Source organism: Erinaceus europaeus, chromosome 4 (genome assembly GCF_950295315.1).
Source record: "Erinaceus europaeus chromosome 4, mEriEur2.1, whole genome shotgun sequence".
NCBI classification, from domain to species: Eukaryota; Metazoa; Chordata; class Mammalia; order Eulipotyphla; family Erinaceidae; genus Erinaceus; species Erinaceus europaeus.
The window spans coordinates 57,356,241-57,383,003 of NC_080165.1; the positions used below are offsets into that span (position 1 = coordinate 57,356,241).

Sequence of the window (26,763 nt, forward strand, 5' to 3'; positions counted from 1 at the left end):
GACTCCAAGTGGAGTCAAAAGGAAATTAAGCATAGGGCTGGCCTATAAGAAACTCCTCTGCTCCATCTTCCATCAGTTCCACTGGCCACTAGGACCAGGCCAGGCCCCTCACCAGAGCTCCATCTGCCTCATTCACACCTCCCTCCAGGTTCTCGCTCATGCTGTTGCCCCACCTGGTGACCCCTTCCTTCTCTTCCACTTTCCCAGAACCCTTCTGCCAAGCCCTGCTGGAGGGCCTGCCTTGCTGGGTGAGAGCCCCAGCCACTTCGAGTGTGGCTGTTCAGCTCATACCTCCAATTCCTTCACTTCTTCAGGAAAACACTAAGGGACACCGCTACACCGCTCTCTGAGCTCTGCTTCCTCTACCATCACCACGCCCCACCAATGGTTATGAGGCCAGCTGGGCAGCTGGGAGGTCTGAGCATGCCTAGCTGAGTGCTTCTCCTCCTGTCTCTCGGGTAGGCAGTGCCTTAGGAAACTGAGGCAGGCAGGGAGAAGAAGCTAGCCTGCATCTCACCCTAACACACATTTCTGCCCTTGGTGAGCCAGTAGAAGCAGAGGACAGACCAGGAGCTCTGGGAGGAGGAGGCTGAGCTGCCTTTGAGCCCAACCTAGCTCTGTCAGGCTCCAAGTGTCCTTCTGTTGTTTGCAAAGAGACATTCACACCTGAAGTTCCAGGATCCAGGTCCAATACCCAGCACCATCATAAGTCAGAGCTGAGCAGTGCTCTGGGTGAAAAGCATATGGGTTATCAAGGGAGGGGATTGGATACTGAGTTCTGGTGGTGGGAATTGTGTGAAGTTGTGCCCCTCTTATCCTATGGTCTTGTCAAAATTTCCATTTTATAAATTAAAAGTAAAAGAAAGAAAAGAAAAGAAAAAAAGTGTGTGTGTGTGTGTGTGTGTGTGTGTGTGTGTACACACCTGTAAACCACTAACAAATTGTATGTCGAGTGCTTTGAAGAATAAAAACAGGGTATGGCGTACAGGGAATGAAGCAATAGGCTGCGGAGGGGTTCAGATGTGGTGTCCAGAGAGACCTCTCTGAAGAGGGAACATCTGGGAAGGCTTGCGGATGGACTGAAAATGTGGGCCACATGAGAATCCTCCAAGCAGAGGGAGCAGTGCAAAGGCCCTGAGATGACCTAATTCCTGAACTAACAGAGGAACAGGCTGGTGTGGCTGGAGCAGAGAGGTGGAAAGAAGTAGAAGATGAGGGCAGGGGATGAGAGGGAGGCAGCAGATAGGGCAGTGTGCACTGTCTGAGGCCATCTTACAAGGTTCTGGTTTCTGGGGGTGCCCCAGAAACCTGAACAGTACAGGTAGCCAAGCTCCTCCCCTGAGCTCTCAGAGCCTCCAGGAAGCAAGTATTGCATTCCCAGCCAGTGTGGTCACACAGACAGCAGCCCAGGAGAATCCCAGCCCAGGCCTCCAGCTGCAGGCCCTGGGGCTGCTGCAGCATCTGAATGCTATCCCAGCACACAGCAATCAGCCAGAGGTCAGAGCAACAACAGCTTGACTTCCTCACATCCCCTGAATACTAATGGAGCACAGCGGCAGACCAGACCTCTGAGGATACTCTGGGATCTCCCGTTGTGCTAGGTCAGGGTGTCCTCCTCCAGACCTGAGCCCCTCCTTCTCCCAGGAGCCCAGGCCTAGGACTGTGGGGTGCTCCCCCAGGAGCACCAAGCTCTCAGATGCCTCCCAGAGGTCTCTGCCAAGAGCTGCCCTCTCTCCTTTCTGCCACGCACTGAAGGCAAAGAGGCTATCTGCTGTGTTCAGACCCCACTCTTGCTTCCTTCCAGCTGTGGGACTGGGGGTAGGGGGTTCCCTGACTTCTCTGAGCTTCCATTTCACATAATACCTGGAAAGTTCCATGAGTTTACATGCATGGCACACAGGACGCAGGGTCTGACCCACAGGAAAACTCCATGCATGTTGTCAACCTGCACAGGAACCCAGGGGTGTGTGGGGTGGGGAGAGACATCTGCCACTTCTGTGGGACCATCCGCAGCCCCATCTCCTCTGAACCTCGACTTTCCTTGTCTGTGAGAAGAGGCACCAGTGCAAGCCAACCACAGCTTACACAGAGTCATGGGTATGAGAGGCTGCAGGGGCATCACAGCCAATGCCACCAGCCCCCAGGGTGTGGTCTGGGCAGTGGCGGGGGGGGGGGGGGACTGGAGGGCAGAGCCACACCTTGTGTCCCATCTCTTTGGTGACTTGCTGGCATTATCTCCAGAGCACAGGCAGGAGATACCATATTCCAGTCTTTCCCCAGACAACCTCACCTGCACACAAACGGAGGATGCAGCAGACCCCTCAGGAAGCAGGCACACACACAAGAAGTATCCACAGACACCCCATGAGATGACCCTAGAGATGTCACACCCACACTCCCTCCTCTGCTCTCTCACAAACAGGTCAGCTGTCCTGTAAGATAGTCCTATGACAATAGCCTGGGCACCTGAGCTTGTGAACAGGGTCCACAGCCTCCATCTAGCACAACACAGCCCCCTTTGACCCCTCCCTGAGAAGTGGCCACCCACCAAGGAGGGCTGGGGGCCGGCCAGCCACCCTACCAATCACCCTCTGAGTCCCCACTCATGGGCCAGAGGCATGCTTCCTTTTCACTCCATTTCACAGATGAAAGAAGCCCAGAGAAGTTGACTGACTTTCCCAGAATCACATAGCCAGGACCATGTCCAAGCTACAGCTCATGTCACCTACTGCTGTCTCTGTGATGTGCACTGGAGAGAGGAGTGTATGAGGTTGAAGAACCCAGGTTTGATGCATGACGCCTTGCTCAGGTGTATTGCGGGGGTCTGGGCAGCCATCTCAGGCCTCTGAGCCTCAGTTCCCCCATATGCAAAACAGTGACAAAAACACCAGGCCCCCAGGATTAGTAATTGTGCAGGGACAGAAGCTAGACACAGGGCAGGACTGAGATAAGCTATTTATGGGGCATCAGTAACATAAGTGGGTGAAGAAGTGGATGTGGTGCTAATAGCATCTGGGGAACATGGTCAGGGATTCTTTAAAGCCCTCTGCCAAGAACACAGTCATGAGTACCATCTGGTTCCCAGAGCTCCCAATTCAGAGGACGAGACTGGATTCAAGTTCTGGCTCCTCCATATTCAGACTCGGAATATGTGACCACCCTCTCTGGCCTCAGTTTCCTTGTCTATGAAATGGACATAAATCTGCTAGAGTGTAACAGCCAGCAGCCAGGACTTGCTGGCCGAGTGCCCCATGGCGCCAACATGCACCCTCCCCTCCGCCCCACTTCCTGGCGCTGCTCTGAGCAGCTCACAGATGATTTATACTTCAGAGGATGAATCAATACAATATATGGCCAGAGACATCTTTAATCTTTCACAGGGATTAGACGACAAGGTACAGCGGCTGCTTTCTACCGGCCGCTCAATTCTGATTTCAATTTGGCTGACTGGAGTGTGGTTTTCTCTCTCCTTTTCACCTGCCTAAAGACGCTCCTCCAAGTAAAATTTCACTTAGCAGGCAAGGAGGGGGCAGGGGGTGAGGGACAGCAGGTTCAAGGCCCAGGTGCAAGGGCAGGCTCAGCCAGAGCCCAAGGACTGTGAACCCAGCACTGGGCAATAGCAGAAGGGAACTCTGGGTGCAGAGGTCCACCTGGTGGGAGGCCAGGCCCCTAGCCAAGGGGGAGCACAGAGACCTCAGCACCATGAGGGGCACCTTGCCAGGCAGTGATGCCCCAGAGCTGATGGCCCTGGCAAAGCTGTTAGCTCTTATTTTTCTATTAGTTCTTTAAAGCAATCTGGAGCAAGTTTTGTTGTTGTTGTTGTTGTTTGTTGTTTGTTTTTTTCCTAGCTACCCAGTTGCTTAATTAGATGCTGGTAGGTTAAAAAAAAAATTTTTTTTTTTAAATAATCAGACAATAGGACTGAGGAGAGAGCACAGCAGTACTATACCAAACTTTCAAATCTAAGGCCCCAAGAGGTCCCAGGTTCAATCCCAGGCACCACAATAAGCCAGGGCTGAGCACAGCTCTGGCCTGTCCCCCTCCCTGATTCGTTCTCTCATGAAAATAAATAAATATGAAGTAGGGCACCAAAGTAAAAGCCACTTGCAGGGAGGATGCCTCATAAGCAGTGAAGCAGGTCTACAGGTCTCTCTCTCTCTCTCTCTCCATTTCTAACTCCCTTTCTCCATTTCTATCTGTCCTATTAAAAAGTACAAAAAAAGAAGAAATTTTAAACAATAAATAATCTTAGCTTCAGCTAAAACATAGTGCCCAGCCTCACCCCAGGCCTTGCCTCTCCACTGCTCTCTAACTGCCCACCACATTGAAAGAAATTTTAGTGCTGTAGACCAGGAGGTGGCACAGTGGATAAAGCATAGGACTCTCAAGCATGAGGTCTTGAGTTCGATCCCGGGCAGCAACTGTGTCAGAGTGATGTCTAGTTCTTTCTCTTCCATCCCTCTCATGAATAAATAAATAAAATATTTTCAAAAAAAGAAATTTTAGTGCTATGAACTCTCTCTCTCCCCCCCCACCCATGTGTGTGTGTGTGTGTGTCCATGTGCGTGTGTTTGTGTGTGGGTGTGTGTGTGTGTGTGTGTGTGTGTGTGTGTGTGCTTGAAAAGAAGTTAATGGATCTATACTCCTTAAATACTGCTCTGCAATTTAAAAATATTGTGTCCTGGGAGTCGGGCGGTAGTGCAGCTGGTTAAGCGCAGGTGCACTTACACAGTGCTGGTCCATGTGGGTCTCAGTTAAAGTAGTGGAAAACAAAGGCAAAAGATAGAGTACACAAGAATGTGAAATAAACAAAGAATGTGAAAAGACATAACAGCACAAATTCAAAGGGACACATGCACTCCCTCAACTCATAGCTGCATTATTCATAATATCCAAGGAGTGGAAGCACATAAATACCTATTGATAGACAACTGGATGAAGAAGTTACAGGATAAGAGCCAGGCAGTGGTGCACCTGGTAAAGTGAATACACTACAGGTTCAAGCCCCTGGTCCCCACCTGCAGGAGGAAAGCTTCACAAGTGGTGAGGCAGGGCTGCAGGTGGCTCTCTGTCTTCTTTGCTCTCTATCTCCCTCTGCCCTCTCAATTTCTCTCTGTCTCTATCCAATAATATATAAATAATATTTTTTTAATTTTAAAAGAAAAGTAGGCTTTGAAAAGAAGTTAATGGATCTATACTCCTTAAATACTGCTCTGCAATTTAAAAATATTGTGTCGTAGGAGTCGGGCGGTAGTGCAGCTGGTTAAGCGCAGGTGCACAAAACACAAGGACCAGCATAATGGGCCCGGTTCGAGCCCCCGGCTCCCCACCTGCAAGGGAGTCACTTCACAGGTGGTGAAGGAGGTCTGCAGGTGTCTCTTTCTCTCTCCCTCTCTGTCTTCCCCTCCTCTCTCCATTTCTCTCTGTCCTATCCAACAACGACATCAATTGCAACAACAATAATACCTACAACAACAATAAAAACACAACAAGGGCAACAAAAAGGAAAATAAATTAATTAATCAATTTTTAAAAAAATTAAAAAAGATATCGTGTCCTTTGGGACAAGGTGGACAGAATGGGAGGTGATTATGATTAGTGAAGTAAGGAAGTGGGTTTCATTCATATGTGGAATATAGAGAACTGAGACACATGAACTTGGGGGAAAAGTAGTCAAAGTGTCTCTCAGACTTTGTAAGAACTGTAACTTTGGGGGAGGCAGAGCTTTGATGGTGGGTGCAGTATGGAACTACACCCATGAAATTTTATAATCTTATAAGCCATCATTACATCACTAATTCAAAAGAGTATTTTAACAGAAAATAAATAGCTGCTAGAGAGATGGTTCAAGTGGTAAAGCATCAGATTTGCATGTCTAAAACTCCCAGTTTGATCCCTTACACTGCATGTTCTGTAGTGATGCCCTGGCTGCACCCTTCCCCCCCAAAAAAAACTGAGTCATGTGATAAATCTTTGAAAAATCAAAATAAATGAAATTTGAAAGAAAAAAAAAAAGCAAAATCATGACCTCTAATTTGTTCACTATGTAAGCTGGTGTCCAGTTATTGACATTGTATGTTTTGTACAACAGAGATATTGTTAAATGCCATTATATGCCTTCTCTGTGCCTCGTTTTTTTCCTATGTGAAATGGAGGTACTAACTCACAGGTTGGGAACCCAGGACAACAGCTATAAAGCCTGCTCAAGCACATGGGCAGGCTCTGTAAGTGTTGAGGTGGCTTGCAGGTCCCTCGGAGGAGGGTGCAAACATGACTAAAGACTGAGATTCTAGACCTCCGTCCCTATTCCTTTGTCCCCAAAGCCTGCTAGGCAGAGAGGCAGTGGGCTGGTTTGGGTAAGTCACTGAGGCAAGGAACTGGCCAGCAGAGTGGATGCCAAAGAGAGAAAGGTAGGCTAGAGGGATAGGGCTATGGACCCAGGGGTCTGACCCTGACCTGGGGGCCCAGGGTGGGCTGCCAGCCCACCCAGAGTTGTGAGTGGGTGTTTCCTTCCACCCGCCAGGCACTGGGCTGGGAATGGCCTGGAGCTGCAGCCATCACTCAGCCTGCCCCACTTTCAGCGCCCTGCTAACCTCTCCACCAGCACAGGCATAGAGTAGCTCTGCTGCACAATTAAAGGGGCTTATCTGAGATTTATAGCAGGATTATGCCCACAGGTGTTACCAGTGCCAGCCTCTGGACACTCTGTGGTCCTAGGGAAAAGCAATTAGAGTCCTGGGGCTATACAAGTATAAATATAGATCCCACAAGGTCAAGGGCGCCAAGTGAGCTGTTTAGAGGGGCCCTTGGGAAAGGCCCCAAGAGGGGACAGACAGGTGCTCTCTATAGGGAGAGGGGTCTTCAGGAAAAGGGTCTCCTGTTCTCCACCACCACCACCATGCAGGACGCAGAGGCTGTCCAGCTGCCCCACGGCCCTCAGTGCCCCACGGCCCTCAGTGCACCAAACTGCCTCAGCAAGGCTCAGCCGAGCCAGGAGGAGTCTCCCACCCAGAGACCTGCCTACTTCTTTGGCTGCCCCCCAACACAGCCCAAGCAGGCTGCCTCCTCCAGCATGGTCATCAGAGGGCCAGGCTGAGGCTATGCTGAGATGCTGGCCCTCATCTGCTAGCCTGTGCACTCGCTGATAACTAAAAGCTTAATCACCAGAGTTTCTGAGGACAGCAATTAAGGGGATCCAGAGAGTTGAATGGGGGAAAGGGAATGTCTGGGGGAGTCCTCAGAGGGAGCAAATCACTTTCCTACTGTTCCTCAAATCCCACCCACAGAGCACCTACTACTCCACTAAGGCCCACACAATGCCCCTCCCCACAGGAGATGGACTCCCTGCGGCCCCTAGCCCTCACCCCCCCACACACAGCTCAGTCATAGTCCAAATCCCCAAGCCCACACATTAGCCTCGCCCCAGGGACCTGCTAGCTGACTGCTCAGCTCCTAGCTCCCTGAGACCCCCCAAACAAGGCTATGTCCACCCACTACCTTTCCCTCCTCTCTTCCTGAGAAGGCCTCACACCAAGAATAGGGAAAGTCTCTCATCTGCCTTGCCACACCTGCCCCCACCCCCCACCCACCCCCAAACCCCCCACCCCCCAACCCCCAACCCCCCTAAACCCTCCCACCCCTGCTCCCAGGAATCAGCCAGCCAACTAGCTAGGCCACAGGCTGATCCTGGAGCTCAGGGGAGATGCTAAGGCCTAGAGGGCAGGGCCTATAGCCTGGTGGAAGCAGAGCTCAAGGAAGGACCCACTGGCCACGGTCTCCCCACTCCCAGCAAGATGCTGCGGGCGGGCTCCAGACTCACCGTCCTCTCGGGACTTCTGGATGAAGGCCTCCACACCGCTCTCACCATAGCTGCCTTCTGAGGCCAGTGTGGACACGTAGTTCCACTTGAGTGCGCGGACGATGTCCACCATGGCCTGGGCCTGGTACGTGTCCGAGGGTACCACGCGGGAGAAGAAGTCGTAGCGGCTGTTGTCGCTCAGGTCAGGGGCTGTGGAGGCGTAGCTGATCTGGGGGATCTGGAGGCGAGAGGGACTGCTGATGGGGCAGCTGGCACCCCTACCTTGCACACCACCCCCACCCTGGGTCACACATTCTTGACACCGCCCCACTCTCCCCACAGGTAGGGCAGCACCTCCTCTCTTCCTGGGGAAGACCCTTGAGTAGGAGGAAACTGAGGCCCCAAGAGGGTGAGGATTGGAGAGCCCTGCCCCTGACCCCATCCCAGGGTCTGAGGCCCCCACCTGCCCCCAGATCTCCCTAGCCCCATCGTCCCTCCCCACTGCCAGCAGGAAGGAGGCTGGCTTGTCACCACCAGCCCTCCTTCTCCCCCAGAAACTCTCCCAGCCAGCCTCCTGGGGCAGCCCTAACAGCACATCTCACAGCACCACAGGCCATCACACACAGACACCAGGTGCCCCCAGCCCAGCTTGGTGACATCTTCCCATGGGGTGACAGCTGGACTGAGGGTGGGGTGAGGAGAAGTGTGATGGCATAGAGGAAGAGGCCAGTTGAAATGGGGCCTCCAGGAAGTCCCTCCTCCATATCCTGGGACACAACAGAAGTAGAGTCTAACCAGGTCCCACAGGCTCTCAGTGGCCAGTCACAGGCCTCTGCACAATCTGCCACCACAACCACGTCTCCCCATGGTGCTGTCTGTGCCCCCCTACACACACACACACAACTCCTGTGCCTGGGCCAACCCTGGGCAGCCCTTCCTCCATAGCTAACAGCTAACATTACCAAAGAAACAGAAATGGCTCTCTGGCCCTCCTGCACCCCTCCTCCCCAGCCTGAGCCCAGTGCCTTCTTATGAAGGAGACTCCTCCAGGGCTGATCAGTGATCTGTGCACCCCATCCACCCTCCGTCACAACTCACACCCCTCCTGTGAGCCTAACGCCCTGCTCTCATTGTCCATGGTAAAGGGATGGGCGTGCTGATGTGGGTGGATGTCAAATGTAAGGTATATAAAAAAATAAAAATTAAAAACTTAAGATAAAAAATGTAAAGTATAGCCCCCTATGGAATCATGTAAGAGTCAGGCTTGGGGGAATTATAATAATAATAATGATGATGTAGTAAAACAACACCTCCCAATAAAAGGAAAAAGAAAAACGAAAAAATAAGAAGAAAAAGAAAAAATAAGAAGCTTATGTCCAGTGCTTCAGTCTTTGGGCAACAAAAATAAGGAAGGTTTTAGGGGCAAGAAGATTATTGACCCCCCCCCCCAAACACAGACACACACACACACACACACAACACCTGGCCTACCCCTGGGACAGTGAGGGACCCACCTTCTGTTAAGGATGGCCATTAAGGACAGGGCACAGTCCAGCTCAGTCACTAAGAAACCCTGAGGAGGCAGGCCCCTCACTGAATCCCCCCACAGGAAGACCCTAGACTGGGGAGAGCCCAGAGGCAAAGATGGGGTGTGGGAATAGATGACCAAATTTTGTATTTTCTGAGTCACTAAGGATCAACTACCAAACCCCCTCACATAGTTCTTGTGACCTTCATTTTTTTTTTATTGCCACCAGGACCATGGCTAGGGCTCAGTGCCTGCATTATGAATCCACCAATCCCAGCAGTCTTTTTTTTTTTATTAGATAAGACAGAAAGAGGGGTGGGGGAGGTAGGGAGAGAGAGAGAAAGAAACCTGCTTCAACATTTGTGTAGCAGCTCCCCTGCAGGTGGTGAAAAGGAACTCAAACCCAGATCCTTGTGTGTGACAACGTATGAGTTCAGTTGGGTTTGCTTTTAACCATAACACTGCTCAGCTCTGGTTTATGGTGATGCTGGGAATTGAACCTAGGACCTTTCGTGCGTCAGGCATGAAAGTCTATTTGCATAACCTTTATGTTATCTCCCCAGCCCCTTATGATCCCTATAGGACAATCCACGCTGCATCATCTGAGTAGCAACACTTGGCAAACAACCTACATGTCAACCAAGAGGGGATTGGTGACAGACACTAGAGACATGCAGAAATACTATGCAGAGCCTGGTACCTCTCTGGGATTTCCAAAAGGCGGAAGGAAAGCAGTGACAGCAGGGGCCAGCAGCTGCTCAGTGACCAGAGTGCCTGTCTTACACACAGGAAACCCTGGATTTGATCTCCAACAAGGCATGAAATGGAGGAGTGGCACTCTGGTTTCTCTCTCTTTTCTAGTTGCTTTGGTTGGTTGGTTTGGTTTGGTTTGGTTTGGTTTGGTTTGGTTTGGTTTGGGAGGGGATTTATTTTTTGCAGACCACTGCTCAGCTCTAGTTTATAGCGGTGCTAACAATTGAATCTGGGACCTGAGAACCTCAGATATTAAAGTAATTTTGCATAACCATTTTGCTATCTCCCTAACCCAATTTAAAAAAAAAAAAAAAGTGGAAGGCGCCAGGTGGTGGCGTACCTGATTAAGTATAAGGACTAGGGTTCGAGCCCTCACTCCCCACCTAAAAGGAGGACTTTTCACAAGTGGTGAAGCAGCTCTTCAGGTGTCTATCTTTCTCTCTCCCTCCCTATCTCCCCTCTCAATTTCTCTCTGTTCTGTCAAATAAAATAGAAAGAAAAAAATGGCCACCAGGAGCAGTATATTTGTAGTGCTGGCACTGAGCCCCAATAACCCTAGTGGTAATAAAAGTACTTTTAAAAAAATTAGTGAAAAAGAAATGGGCACCAGGAGATTAGCTCAACTAGCAAGGAGCACATCTTACTATGCATGAGGCCCTTGATTCAAAACCCAGCACCACATGGGAACATCATGGCACCAGGGAAAGCTCTGTGGATGTGAAGCAGTGTTGTGTCTTTCTTTCTCCCTCTTGTCCCAGAGAGGTAGTATCAAAGAAAAACAAACAGGGGGTAGATAGCATAATGGTTATGCAAACAGACTCTCATGCCTGAGGCTCCAAAGTCCCAGGTTCAATCTCCCGCACCACCATAAACCAGAGTTGAACAGTGCTCTGGTTAAAACAAATAAATAATAATAATAAAGAAAGGTGTCATCAGGATGCCGGCCAGGCTTCCCTGGACTGAAGACCCCACCAATGTGTCCTGGAGCTCAGCTTCCCCAGAGACCCACCCTACTAGGGAAAGAGAGAGGCAGGCTGGGAGTATGGACCGACCAGTCAACGCCCATGTTCAGCGGGGAAGCAATTACAGAAGCCAGACCTTCTACCTTCTGCAACCCACAATGACCCTGGGTCCATGCTCCCAGAGGGATAGAGAATGGGAAAGTTACTGCGGAGGGGGTGGGATATGGAGATTGGGTGGTGGGAATTGTGTGGAGTTGTACCCCTCCTACCCTATGGTTTTGTTAATTAATCCTTTCTTAAATAAAAAATATATATATATTTAAAAAAAAAAAAAAAAGAAAGAAAGAAAGAAAAAACAAACCATGCAGACATGCAGAGAGAGCTCTGGATCAGCCCCTGCTTCTCTGGGGAGAGGCAGATATGTACTGTGTATCTGTGAAACAAAAGGGTTAATTAAGTAGCCAACTGGGAGTGAACAGAGCAGGAGGACAGCTGGGGGCAGGGTTGGGAGGGGGCCTTTCAACTTTTGCCCTTTATCTGGTTTTCATGTAGAACGATGCAAATACAGCACCTATTTAGAAAACAAACCTCCCCGTGTAAACAGTGGCCCAATCCTCTTGAAATTAAAAATCTATAGGTTCCTGATGGGTGCCCACTTCCGCATTCCAGCATCCCAAGTGGCAGACTCTGGTAATAGCCACCCTGCTCTCACCTTTATTGTCAGCACCTTGATGGACTTTGTTTCTAACCAATCAGCTTGTGCCACGCCCAGTTTGAAACTGATAAAAGCTGGCTGCTGCGGGACAAGCTTGTGCAGGTCTGGTAGGAATCGGCCTGTAACCTGTTAACATAAAATAAACCTAACTCCCTGCCCTCCATGTGGCCTCAGGTCTCATTCGCTGGTTACTTTTGAGCTATATTACAGAATTTCTATTACACTCTCTGCTTTTAAGAGGACTTTAACATGAAAACAGCATCCCAAAAATGAACACTGGGGTTGAATAGCTGATGATTAACTTAAAAGTATTATCTTTTTTTTCCAGAGCACTGCTCATCTCTGGATTATGGTGATGCTGGGGCCTGAACCTGGAACTTCAGAACCCCAGGCATGAAAGTCGTCTTGCATAACCATTATGTTGTCTCTCAAGTCCTAAAAGTATAATCATTTTTTTCTTTTTTTTAATATTTATTTTATTTGTTTATTCCCTTTTGTTGCCCTTGTTTTATTGTTGTAGTTATTGTTATTGATGTCGTCATTGTTGGATAGGACAGAGAGAAATGGAGAGAGGAGGGGAAGACAGAGAGGGGGAGAGAAAGACAGACACCTGCAGACCTGCTTCACTGCCTGTGAAAGGACTCCCCTACAGGTGGGGAGCCGGGGCTCGAACGGGATCCTTAAGCCGGTCCATTAATGCTTTGCGCCACGTGCGCTTCTTCTAGCGTTTGCCCTTCTTCCGTAGCCAGTCAACAGCGTCAGGTTGAGCCTGATGTAAAGTTTCCAGACCTCCTTTGAATCTGGAGAGGTGGCGGTCGTTGACTATGTGGGTCATAGTCTGTAGCCGCAGGGGCAGTTCAGGTCGTCTCTGGCTCCCCAGCGATGGAACATAGCGGTGCACCCGCCATGGCATGTTCAATAGCGATTGAGGAGGGCCCAATCATAACGTGCCACGTGCGCTTATCCCGCTGAGCTACCGCCTGACTCCCCATTTCTTTTTTTCTTTTTTGCCACCAGGTTTATTGGTGGGGCTCAGTGCCTGCACTATGAATCCAGTGCTCCTGGGGGCCATTTTTCCCCTTATTCTTACCCCTGTTGTTGTTATTATCGTTGTTGTCATTGCTGTTGGATAGGACAGAGAGAAATGGAGAGAGGAGGGGAAGACAGTGAGGGGGAGAGAAAGATAGATACCTGCAGACCTGCTTCACCACCCGTGAAGCGACGACGCCCCCCCCCCACAGGTGGGGAGTCAGGGCTCAAACCAGGATCCCTAGGCAGACCCTTGCACTTCAAGACATGTGTGCTCAACCCTCTGTGCTACTGCCCAGCCCCCAGTATAATCATTTTTAAGGTCTGATAAAGCTATTAGAACTATGCTCGGTTGGGTGGAATTCTAAATTTCCTACTATTTAGGCCAGGGTTTCTCTGCTCCACTGACACTTGGGGGTACAGTAGTTCTTTGAAGGGAAGGGAAGGAAGGAAGGGTTGTGTCACTGCGCCTTGCAAGGTATTCAGCAGCATCCATGTTCCCAACAGCACGGTCCTCCCCAAGCTGTACAACAAAAATGTCTCTAGACAATCTCAGATATCCCAGGCAGAGGAGGCAACCTGCCCATAACAGAGACCCACTGTCTTAGAGAGAGGCACTGAGATATCTAGAGGTTAAGTAGTGGTGTGGGGAAGGACAGATCTCATGGGCCCAGAGATGGCTGTGCAGTGTCTGTGAAGGCCTGCTGGCTTGTCTGTGCTTTGTACCAGTAGGAAACAGCTATAGTTTGTTTGTTTTTAATTGACAAGAGAACAAAAATGTCATCCATGCATCATTCCACTTTATGGAGGTGCCCTGAATTTAGAGTTGGAAGTGTGGGGAGAGGGAGAGAGAGAGATGTGTGGAGTGAGGACACCTCCCACCTCTCTAGCCCCCAGTTTGTTTGTTTGCCAGCATCTCTCTCTGTTCTGTCCTCAGCTAGGAGTGCTAATCACACACCAGGAATCCACTCTCCTAATTAGAGGAAGATTGTCTCCCATTTCTGGCTTTTGCTCCTAACACAGGGCTGGAACACAGCGAAAGGGAAGGAGAGAGGGAGGCCCAGGGAGACAGACAGAACATCAGAAGATGGGGTCACTCACAGGAGGCCCTTCTCCCCTTCCTCACCCTACCTCCCGGCCCCCCCTCTTAACCAGGCATTCAGCAAAAATGGAAGAAGTCCTCCCAGGCCTCTGCCCAAACCTGGGGCCCAGGCACCACCCTACACACACACACACACACACACACACACACACACACACCCCTCTCTGCATACCCATAAAGGATGGGAGGGCCAACACAAGGCTCTTGAGGGGTATGCACATTAGTCTGCAAGAGAGCCCAGCCCAGACTGCAGAGTCCAGGAGGGGCCCCAATTCTGCAACCACCGATTCCAGAGAACCTAGAACAGACATCCAACATGGGGGGAGAGGGCTGAGCCTTCTGCAAAGGACCCTGCAGACAGATGACCCAGCATCCCCCCCCCACCACCACCACCCTGTCTGCCCTCCCTCCCTCCCAGGCTCCTGAGCTTCCCAGGAGGCTGGTCTAAAGCAGAGCTCTATTTGGGAACTAAACTGCTCCGGTTCAGATTACACCACCCACAGGCTGGGGAAGCTGGCTCTGTCATTCCCTCACCTCTCCAGGCCTTGGTTTTCTCAGCTGCAAAACACAGGTGATTCCTTCCAATCCCTAACCTAAAGTTGAGGTGACTTGTGGGACTTCTTGAAAAGTGCTCTAAGTTATTATCTGTGCCTTCACATTTGGAAGTTCTCTGACTCATTTTTTTAAAATATTTATTTTATCTTATCTTATATGAGAGACCAGAGCACTGCTCAGCTCTGGCTTATGGTGGGACCAAGAATGGAGCCTGGGACCTTGGGGTCTCAGGCATGAAAATCTAAGGTGTAGGGGAGGTAGCACAGTGGTTATAAAAAGACTTTCATGCCTGAAGCTCCAATGACCTAGGTTCAAAACCCAGCACCACCATAAGCCAGAGCTGAGCAGTACTCTGGTAAAGACCAAAGAAAGCGAGAGAGAGACAGAGAGAGAAAGAGAGAGAGAGAGAGAGAGAGATGAGAGAGAGATGAGAGATACAGAAACAGGATGGTGGTGGAGGACCTAGGTGTGTGTGGGGGGGAGTAGAGTGTTTAATGGAAAATTGAGAAACGTTACACATATACCAACCACTATGTTTTATTATCAAGTGTAAACCATTAATCCCATAAATTAAAAAAAAAGAAAATCACATTAAAATAGAAATCATTCTAGAGAGCTTATATAATAATTTATATAAATGAAGAGTAAAAAACATTGGGTAGTAACTAATAAATATGTTAGCCAAAGGAAAATGGCAAATGTGAAAAGAAAACAGAGAGTGAAAGGAAGGAAGGAAGGGAGGGAGGGAGAGAAAGAAAGATAGGAAAGTCAGTTAGGCTAGGGCAGAACCACTAGGCTAGGGCAGAACCACTAGGCTAGGGCAGAACCACTAGGCTATCCCCAGCCCTCTCTGACTCCTTTCTGCCTTTTAGGCTCTCTACTCTGTGTCTTGATTGCATCATCTTGTAGGGATATGGGGGGTGCTGCCCCTGGGAACAGGCTTTCCAAGTCTCTCCCACCCAGACAGGAGAGGATGCTGGAGAAATGGGGAGCACCCTGGGGCTGCCAGGGCAGGGTGACTCACGCAGGCTGAGCTGGACTAGGCTGTCTCCTCAGCAGTGCTCTCTCAAAGGACAGGAGGGGACACTTGATTAACATTCTCCTCAGAGTTCCTCCCTCCTAACAGTGAGAAGGAGGGAAGGAGGCAGGCAGCCCAGCCACAGCTTCTCCTCCTCCCTGCCTCCCATCCCTCCCACCTACTGACACCCAGCATGACTGAGGACCTACTGTGAGCCAACACCTGCAGGGCTCTGGAGGTGCTGCAACCTCTAGTCAAGAGATAAGACTCAGCAAGAACCCAGATACTGGCAGCACCTGGCCAACAAGTGTCCTACTCCAGGTCCTTCTGCCTGTCTGCTTCCTCTCTGCCTGTCTTCCTCTGCCCATGGTCCTTCAGCTTCCCCCATACACACATACACCCTACCCCCATATTCAAATATTAGCTAAGCATCAAGGTTTGGTTCAAAGATCACCTCCTCCAGGCAGCACTCCCAGAGACTTCATTCTCCAGAGAAACTCAAAGACCTCTCCCAGCCCCAAGCTGGGCATTCCCTAGGTACCAGGCCCATCCTCTAGGTTGCTAAGATGCTTGGTCTCTTCATCAATTCATTGGCAGTCTAAGGCACCCTCTTTGTACTACACAGAGGAAAATCGGACTCACTCCACCCCCAAACACTATCTGATGTCCACTGCATCCTGGGGGTACCCTAGGAGAGAGGAGCAGGACACCCCAATTGCCAAACACTGTCTCTGCAGCTACCTCATGCTCACAGAAGTGAGTGATTGGAAGAGTGGGCACAGAAATAAACTCTCAGGAGTTGGGCGGTAGTGCAGCGGGTTAAGCACATGTGGCGCAAAGTGCAAGGACCAGCGTAAGGATCCCAGTTCGAGCCCCCGGCTCCCCACCTGCAGGGTAGTCACTTCACAGGCGGTGAAGCAGGTCTGCAGGTGTTTATCTTTCTCTCCCCCTCTCTGTCTTCCCCTCCTCTCGCCATTTCTCTCTGTCCTATCCAACAACAATGACATCAATAATAACTACAACAATAAAACAAGGACAACAAAAGGGAATGAATAAATATTTAAAAAAAAAGAAAGAAACTCTCTCTCCATATCTCTCTCTTTCTCTCCTTTCTGGAGTAACAAGAAGACCCATGCCACGTGGGGAAAGACAAAAGCTGCTTCCAGGCTTGAGTAACAAGGAAGCTAAATGCCAAGTGCATTTGTCTAAGAGTGCCCACACACTCGTGCTGGAGCACACGTGCAGAAGCTCATTCATTCATGCATGCATGCATCCCTTCAGTACTTCTGTCAGGCATGTGTCTGAGTGCTGAGGACACAGGAGGACTCTCAGCCCTCCTAGGGCTCCAGTGGAAATGGGACAGGCTAGGAAAGGGGTAACAGCCACAGAGCATGTGTCAGCAACAAAAGGGGAGCAGGAGGTTGTAAGGGGGCAGGGGAACACCTCTGACAAGGTGACATTGCAGACAAGACCCCACAGAGACAAAGGGGAGAGTCTGAGGGAGTAGATTTTAAGCAGAGCACAGAGTTAGTTCAAGGGGTCATGTGTGAGTGTGTGTGTGTGTGTGTGTGTATGTGTACATATACATGTTTATACTCATGCTTGCATGTGTGTCAGTGTACCCATAGGTATGTTTCTGGTCAAATCCTGCCCTGAAGCTGTCCCCCACACCCACACAGGCATGGGGACTCCAGAGAACATACAGGTGGTGCCCAAGACACCTGCCATGCAGACTCAGGGTCACTGGCTTCCAGTTTAATGGAAGCCCCTGGGAGTGGGGGCTCCTCAACCCAGCCAGAGGTGGAAAGAGGGGGAAGTCCCACTCTGACCTCTGGGGCACCCTAACCCAAGCAGCCAGATGCCGGGAGCTATCACTTTGGACACTCTAGAACCATCTGACAGAAACCCCAACCCTCTTCCCTTGAGCCTGGGTGTTCAAAAGCACACACACACACGTTTACACACACACACACACACACACACACACACACACACACACACACACCTTCCTGCTCTTGCCTCTTGGCTGGCACAGTAGAGTTCTCAGCAGGTCTGCTGTGCAACCTCAGGCCCCAGCTTCCTGTCCTATAAAGCAGTCACAACAACAGCAAAGACTGCATCTGTCCAGGAGGAAAGCAAGTGTTTGCGAGGAAAATCCTGTGAGTATGTGAGGCAGAAAATGTCAGTTCAGAAGGAGCTTTTCCTATCTACCACACCCCAGGCCTGACTCTGTCCTGTTGTTTCAGCCACAAGCCAGGCCGGAAGCCATAGACACAAACCAGGCTCCTGCAGCACCACCGCCTGTCCAGCCCAGGCCAGGACCAGACAGAGCACAGGCCTGCAGCAGCCCCACCATAGGCCTCTCACCCTGAGGGCCAGACACACCTGGCTGGCCATCCACCCCTCGCCCTTATGACCAGGCTACTGGAGGCAGGCCCCCTGGCATCAGCTGGCTTTCTCACAGATGAAAGTCCAGCAAGGTACATGAAAGCAGGCAGGGTTGTGAAAAAAAAGCCAGCTTTTCAGAGGCAGCATCTCCTTACCCGACAATCCTCATCCCCTCCCAGAGACACAGTGCCCTGAAGGAGCTAGCAGAGCTGCCTGCCCTCTTAGGTGTGGTGACACAGCAAAAACAAACTCTCCCTTCCCTCTGCCCCCCACCCCAAAAAAAAACCTCCATGGCTTCAACCATAAACTGAAATCTTGCTCACTCAGTGATGTTTTACTTAGCAGCTACTACTACCTGCCACTCACGCACTGGCTCTGGGCAAGCACAGGAGACCCTCCCACCTTCATGGAACTGGCATGCTAGTCAGAGAAGTTGATGCTAAATGAATATGCAGGTAACTGGCACTGGTTTCTGGCCTTAGAGACACCAGCCAGACGTCTGCTGGGCCCTGTCTTCCCGGCATGTGATAAAATCCCAGCCCTGCATCCTGTATGACTGACCAGAACTACATGACATGTTCTGGCCAGGGAGCTGAGGGCAGGAGACTGTCATTTTAAGACCAAAGCCCTGTGTGGTCCTCAAGGGCATGTTCCCTGTGCTGCCATAGCCAGAAATGTCCCAGGCAAGCCTGGATCCCAACCCATGTTGACAAGGAGGTAGCAAGTGTTTCAGTTTGAGTTTTAAACCTTAAAGGTTTGGTTTTTGTTGTTGTTGTTGTTGTTTTCAGTATATCCAAATCTAAGCAACAAGACACAAGTGAGGGCTCCAGTCTGCTTATCTCCACCTCAGGTCCACTGTCATCATGGGCTTGTCTGGGCTGAATGTGATTGAAATGAATCTCACACACACACACACACACACACACACACACACAGAGAGAGAGAGAGAGAGACCCCATTATCACTAGCACCAGCACCTAGCAAGGGCATATAATGTGCAAGAACTGTTTGAAGGGGGTTCATATGCTTCACCACCTTCAGTCTTACAGTAGCACATACTCTGGCCTTCTTCATCCCCACTCCCATTTTTCCAAACCAGAGAAGAGAGGTTAAATAGCTTTTCCTGGGGCCAGGTGGTGGCACACCTGGTTGAGCACACATGTTACAATTCGTAAGGACCCCAGTTTGAGCCCCTGGTCCTCTCCTGAAGGTCCACCACCTGTGAGTGGTGAAGCAAGGCTGCAGGCATCTCTCTGTCTCTCTCTTTCTCTCCCAATCTCCCCCTCCTCTCTCAATTTCTTTTTTTTTTCCTCTAGGGTTATTGCTGGGCTCAGTGCCTGCACCATGAATCCACTCCTGGAGGCCATTTTTCCCCCCTTTGTTGCCCTTGTTGCTATAGCCTCGCTGTGGTCATTATTATTGCCATTGTTGATGTTGTTCGTTGTTGGATAGGGCAGAGAGAAATCGAGAGGAGCAGAAGACAGAGAGGGGGAGAGAAAGACAGACACCTGCAGACCTGCTTCACTGCCTGTGAAGCGACTCCCCTGCAGGTGGGGAGCCGGGGGCTGGAACTGGGATCCTTACACCGGTCCTTGCGCTTTGCGCCACATGCACTTAACCCGCTGCGCCACCACCCGACCCCCTCCTTTCTCAATTTCTGACTGTCTCTATCCAACAAATAAATAAAGATGATTTAAAAAAATAAATAAATAGCTTTCCCAACATCACACAGCCAGTGGCTAAAGCAGGATATAGACCCAGAGCAGTGAGTTCCAGACCCCACGATACTAACTGTGATGTGGGCTGTCAGCCATCCCTGACACACGTGGCTTCCACAGACACCAGCGTATGTGCCCCATTCTCTCTCTTTCTCTCTCTCTCTCTCTCTCTCTCTCTCTCTCTTTCTCTCTCTCTTTCTCTCTCTCAAGGTGCAGCCTCCAGTGACAAGGCAGTCACTCATTTCTCCAAGGTCAGGGTCCTGGTGCTGCAGCAGGGACAACCAGCTCTGCGCCTTCTCCATGGTCAGCCCTACTCCACTCCTGGTTGTCACACCTTGGTCTGAAGTGGCCCTTCTGTCTCCAATACAAAGGAGAGGGCAGGGGTGGGGGGCTGAGGCCCTGGAGGGCTGTGTAAATGACTCGGCTTTGAGCAACAGTTAATTTCTAAACATAATTATTAATTTCATGCCTATCGTATGGAAACCACTGTCTCCCAGATGAGATGAAATTGATTTAATTAGAAATTCCATCATCAAGGATTTTGAAGCCAAGCTTTTAATTAGGATCATGAACCCCCACCCCAGGCTGCCAAGGGAGCTCACAGACCCCTGACCTCTCTCCCTGAAGCTCCCAGCACAGCCAGGACATGTGGACACATCCACTGCCACCTATACTCACTGGCCAGGCCAGGGCTCCTCGCCCACTCCTGTATCCCACCCCACCTCAGGGCCCCAGTCACACAGGGCCTCTTGTTCCTGCTGGTGCCATACTGAGCAAGGGACTTGAGCAAAGGTCATGCCATCCTGCAGCCAGGACTAGAGCTTTGAAAGTGGACAAGAGGCAGAAAAGATAACAGGTGGCCTCCCCTCTTCCTGCAAAATCCACATGCCAGCACCTGCTGGGTGCTAATAAAATATTCTTTCCATCTTGACTTGGACCAGCCTATCAAAATTATCAACAGTGCTTGGTATTTTAACAAAGCATTTCCATAATGCATTACCTCTAGCCTGATGTCCAGTCACCCTCACGCTGGCCTAGCTGTTGTGGCTCCATCCACAGTAGTCTCCCTGCTCTGCCTTGCACATGCCAGGCACATGCTGCCTCAGGGCCTTTGCACTGGTTGTCCTCTCTGCCTGAAGGTTCTTCTCCCAGACATGCATGCAGCTCACTCCCTAACATGCCTCCCCTTTAAGAATGGTCCTGTGTCACATTCTCAAGAAGTCTTTGCTGACAACCCAATCTTAACACTACCCCACATCCCTCCAACACATAACTCCACCAGCCCTGTTTTGATTTCCCCCAGGACACTGAGCACTTGCTAACATGCTCTATGCTTACCTACTTATTTCACTTATTACCCACCCTCTAAGGTATCAGCCTCATAAATCCAGAGACTTTTATTTTACCCTCCCCTACTGTCCTCAGACAGAATATTTTGGCACAAAGCCGGTGCTCAGTGAACAAAGGAGCCACTTCATTCCCTCCATACAACCGCTGAGGACAAGAAACTGGGCCCAGGTATCCCTCACCGCCTGGGGCCCACTGCATGCACCCTGTCCCCCTAATGTCACAGATATGCCCCAGAAGGCAACCTTTAGGGAGCGACCCTACACCCAGCTCCATACCCCCCTCTCCAGAGGCCCGCCCAGTCTCTTATCAGGAACACAAGCAGACACTTGGATTAATTTCCAGACCTGCTTTGAATTATGTTTTCTGGGAGAGAACCAGACAGATGCAGGCAACAGGCCTTTGAACAAATATTTCCCCAGAAAGCACTTTATTCACTCCCTTGTCTCACCCTTTTAAACATTATATGTTTTCTTAGGAGCCCAGGAAAAAAAGGGGGGCAGATAAGGCACGGAAGCTGGAGAAGAATAGAGAGTGCAGAGTGGAGAGGCTGACAAAGGAGGCAGCTCTGATGCAGACTCCGAGGAATTATGGCAGATAAGAGCACAGGGAGTGGGTGGGGGAGCCAGCAACACAAGGGCGAGAACAAACAAGATCCTCAAATCAGCACTTGTCCTGTTTCATGAGCCAAATGTAGATCAATAAATTACACTCACTTTTGCAGGTTTTACATGCTTACTCCATAACCTTGTCAAGAGTGATACGGGTTGGGGGTGAGAGGGAGGTCAGGTGACAGAGGAGCCCAGAGGCCTGAAGAGGAGAGGCCCAGGCCAGGGAGAACCCCCGCACCCCCTTGTCCAAAAGGGCCCAAAACTCTTGCTCATTCCCAGAGGCAGCAAACAGGCCACGATACCAGTTGACTTCATTCTCCTTACACCTGTCAGGGGGGTACAGCGGTGAAAATCAGGGTTCTGCCACCTCACTACAAGGCTCACTTGGAAGAACAGCTACTAAGGGCTCATGGGGGCACACCTGGTAGGGTGGTGGCACACCTGGTGGAGTACATTCGTTACCATGCACAAAGATCCAGGGTTTAAACCCCCAGCCCACACCTGCAGGGGGAAGCTTCACAAGCAGTGAAACAGGGCTGCAAGTGCCTCTCTTTCTTGTTCTCTCCCTATATTTCCTTTACCTCTCAATTTCCCTGTTTCTATCCAGTAAATAAATAAATAATAATTAAATAATGTTAAAATTTTAAAAAGACTTGGACAGAGGGGTGCAGTCATCCAGGAAGCTAGGAGCCATTGCTGTATCTTTCCTGCATTTGCCAGCTGTGATGTTAGCCATTCAGGGTCACCTTCTGTTACTCCTCATCACAGCCCTGGGGAAGGGTGCTCCCACTCCCCTCTGAGAACTTGCAGCTCTGAAAACTGAAGACCAAATTGGGGTCACTGCAGGGACCAGGAGTCACAGCCAGGTCCACTGGATGGTGAAACTGGGCTTCTCCTTTGGCCCAGAAAGCTGGCAGCACTGGGCACTAGATCATGTCCAAATACTCAAGAGACAAGGATGCTCGGGACCACCCAGTGTGGCTGTGTCACTCCCCAAGAGAGCATTATAGGACCCCATAATTGGCCAAGCCCAACCAGGCTGGGGGCAGTGGGAGTAGTGAGCGGGCAGCAGGCAGGGAGGCTGCCCAGAGGTAACCATCACAACAGGACAAGAAGTTCTTGTTCAATGAGCACCTCCACCATGCCAGCCAATTCACAAGGATAGCCTCATTTAACCCATGATAACCCCACAAGAGGAACACTGTTCATTACCTTCCTTTTTCAGGTAAGAACACCAAGGCCTAAAAAACATAAAAACAAAATCGTACAGCATACCATCAGGAAAGTAGCTTGGCTGATAGAGCATTGGCTTTGCATGCCTGAGGCTCCCCATTCAATCCCTGTGCTGTGGGTAGCAAACTCTTGCTGTGGCATGTATCTGCCTACCTATCTATCTCCTATGAAAAAAGAAAAATAGGGCCAGGGAGACAGCAAAATGACTCTCATACCTGAGGTTCCAAGGTTCCATGTTCAATCCAGCACAGCCATAAGTCAAAGCTGAGCAGTGATCAGTAAAAATAAATTAAAAAAGAAAAAGCCAAATCTTATGAAATAATAAAATTAACCTCTTTATTGCACAGCAAGTGGTAAAGCAGGATTTGAACCCAGGTCTGTCTGACTCATGTCCCTCACTCACATTCTTCTCCATGTTCTCCTCTGCCATCCCCAGCTCCTGCCCTTTGCCCACCACATCCTGAGCATACCCTGTCACCTCTGAGTCTCCGTTTCCACATCTGTCCAGTGGGGTCAGTCTACTGGCCCCGGCCCCACTGGACTCCCTAGGTAAGGGCAGAAGGAGAGGCCTCTACAACCAGAGAGTGATGTCCAAAAGCCTCTTCCACACAACCCACCCATCCACCCAGAGATGGTGAGAAGCTGGGGCAGCAAAGGGAAGAAGGGGGCTTTCAGAGCAGGGCACCTTGGGGCAGGTAATTATCATCCACCCTGTCCTGCTGAGCGCCTCCTGCACACTGGCCACCAGTGACAGAGGCGTGGCCAGGCTGCCAGAAAATTAACCACGGTGTCTGCCCAGTGTTCTCCCAAGTCAAGTTAATGTGCTGCACTGTGTCTAATATATGGCTCAGTATTAATATGATATGATATAATGGGATGTATTAACATTATTGAACACATGAGCCGATAAAAGTCACATCACCATTGCTCTGTGTAATTTATATCACGGTCCCAGCCAGAGGCAGGCTGGCAGGGGGAAGTCCTGGGGGAGCTCTGGGGCTTTGGCAGGAGGCGGAAGCAAAACCCTGGGTGGGGAAGGAGAGCCAAAACCAGTTCAGAAGGAAGGTACAGACAGCAGGCAGGGTGAGCTCAAAGCAAGTAGATAAGGCCACTTCTACCTCTGCAATGCTATGAACCACCATGGAAAGAGCCTGGGACCTTGAAGAAGATCTTCTTCCTTTCTGCACCCTTGAATTCTCATCAAAGTCATAACCACCCATAATAGTAGCCGTATTTACTGAGCACTTACTATGTGCCAGGTGCTATTCAGCATGTCATGTGTATCAATTTCTTGAGTCCTCCCCAGAAATGTGTCAAGGGGCAGCTAGGTGGCTCAGAGATGGCATACCTGGTAGAGCACACATGTTATCATGTGGAAGGGTCAGGGTTCAAGTGCTCAGTCCCTATCTGCAGGGGGAAATCTACATAAGCAGTGATACAGTGCTGCAAGTGTCTCTCTCTCTCTCCCTATCTCCCCTTCCCTCTCAATTCCCTTGTCTCTATCAGCAAAAAGAAAAAAAAATGGCTGCTGGGATCAAGGTAGATACTAACCATCTGGATTCACATGATCCCACAACACTCACACCAGCCCTACATCCCTGGCCCAGAACCCAAGCTGGTCTCCCTCACACAGGAGCAGTGTGGACAGCAGGGGCACACCTGAGCAGGACCATCACTTAAGGGTTTGCTTATTCTTTTATATTTGTGATATTTTGTTTATTTTTGGATAGAGACAGAGAGAAAAGAAGATGAGAAGGAGAGAGGGGGACATCTGTAGCACTGCTTCCCCATTCATGAAGCTTCAGGTGGAGACTGGGAGAATAAATCTACCACTTCCAGTGGCCTTTTTTTCTTCCTTATTTTATTTTGTTCTATTTCATTTGACAGGACAGAGAGAAACTGATAGTGGTTGGGGAGACAGAGAGAGACAGAAATACACCTGCAGTACTTGCTTCACCACTCATGAAACTTCTCCTGTGTAGGTGGGGAGCAGAGACTCGAACCTGGGTCCTTGTGCATGGTAATGTGTGCACTTACCTAGGTGCACCTACCCAACCCCACTTACCCAGCCCACTGCTTATTCATTTATGAGAGAGAGGGAAAGAGAGGGGTCAGAGCTCTATTCCATCACACACAGTGCCAGGAATCAAAGTGGGTTCCACACACTCGCAAGGAATGGGCTCTACCAGCAGAGTCAAGACCCTGGACCACCACTTAAAACATGAGTCAGGGGAAGCAATTACAGAAGCCAGACCTTCTACCTTCTGCAACCCTCAACAACCCTGGGTCCATGCTCCCAGAGGGCTAGAGAATGGGAAAGCTATCATGGGAGGGGGTGGGTTATGGGGATTGGGTGGTGGGAATTGTGTGGAGTTGTACCCCTCCTACCTTATGTTTTTGTTCATTAATCCTTTCTTAAATAAAAAATTAAAAAAAAAAAAAAAACCATGAGTCAGGGCACATCACTTCCTGGAAAGGCAGTCCCAGGCCTGCACGAGTGCTATGCTGACCATCCACACTTCCCCTGTACCACGTAGGACTTCACACACTGTCCCTCGGGTGGAGCCTGAGGTTAGTCTGTAGCCTCTGCTGAGCTGAAGTTCCCTGTCCCCACCCCCCACACACACAGTCAGAGGGTGGTAGATGTCTCTCCATTCACATCTCCAACCAAGAAGCTGGCATTCAACCCCACCCTCTCCCTGTCCCCTTACTCTAGCCTTATGTAAAATGTCTCTTTGAGGAAGTATCTGGCTCCGTCTCTCAGCTCTGCTTTGCAGGGCAGAACTGGCACCCCAAAAAAACTTGTGAGACATAGGGGCACAGTCCCAGCAGCTCATAAGCCACAAGACTGGGGGGACCAGAAGGGTGGGGGGAAAGCTGACCTTCTAAAGGTCAAGATGATGTCATGTCTTGTCTCAGGTCACAGGGCCCCTGCCCTTCCTGGTGGCTCTCTTCTAGCCCCTTCCTCCAGCTCAGGCTGGGCCTGGGGCATCTGAAGAAAGGTCTTCTCAGGTGAGGGGTGAAAGATGGACAATTAGAAGCCTCTCTCCACAGGCAGGTTTGTCACAGCCACACTCCAGCTGCCAGGGCCAGGGAACAACTCCAGGTAACCTCAGCTCATGTCACAGGGTGCCAGCTGAAGGGGGGGGACACAGGAAAAGGGAGCACTCTGGGACCTCCAGTCTCAGAGTCAGTCCTCCCATGCCCAGGGCCCTTATACACGTGGGTCACAGAGACATCCCAAAAAGGCTCATACACAAAGCACACCCACACCACACACATTCAAGTTCACACACACTTTCAAACATGGAGTACCTGAGACACCCACCAGGTTCAAGAACACAAACTCACAAAGGTGTGCTCAGGAGGTGCTGCCCCCCACCCCCTGCACACACTACCAACAGTCCACAGTGACACACTCACATATATGAATTCTGGTACAGTCAGAACTAGAGGAGGCACCAAAAAAATGTTTATAATCCCCCCAAATCTCATCGCCCTGCCCAGCTGTCCATCAAGCAGCAGGAATCTTAGATGCCTACAGTGAACAGGAATGTGCCAACCAGCTAGCCCCCATTAATGCCCAGCAGGGGGCAGTTCTCTGCAGGGCTGGAAGCAATCAGCAGGAGAACCAGCCTGGCAGGGGCAGAGCTCAAGGTGGGCGAGAGATGGTGGGCAAGGAACAGGCCAGAATGGACAGCAGGCAGGCAGAGGACTGAGGGACCAGCCACCACAGACAGGCAGAGGGCTGAAGGACTGGGCACCAACCTGAAGCAGCCCAGAAGCATGTGCCAACCACCAGCATACTTACCTGCCTGCCATGCTCCCTTGGATGCCATGCTCCCTTGGATGCCATGGGGAGGGGGCAGCTATAGTGGGAAAACCTGCCCCAGGCCCCAGGAACAGTCCACCCAGGTGATCAGACTACTAGGCAGAGCATGTCCTAATCAGCACCCCGCCATTGTCCCCTCCAATTTTTGATTACCCAGATCTTCCATGAGGCTAC

The 26,763-nt window shown here is 50.5% G+C and overlaps 1 protein-coding gene across 3 annotated transcripts in view; it reads right to left on the minus strand.

Moving 5' to 3' along the window:
* The window catches only part of GRM4 (glutamate metabotropic receptor 4), a 131,381-nt gene that overhangs the window by 59,324 nt on the left and 45,294 nt on the right, over positions 1-26,763 (minus strand). For all 3 annotated transcript variants that reach the window (XM_060189626.1, XM_060189628.1, XM_007527445.3), the window contains exon 3: positions 7,820-8,036. In XM_060189626.1, coding sequence (XP_060045609.1) covers positions 7,820-8,036 — 217 coding nt within the window. The remainder of the gene's footprint in view (positions 1-7,819; positions 8,037-26,763) is intronic.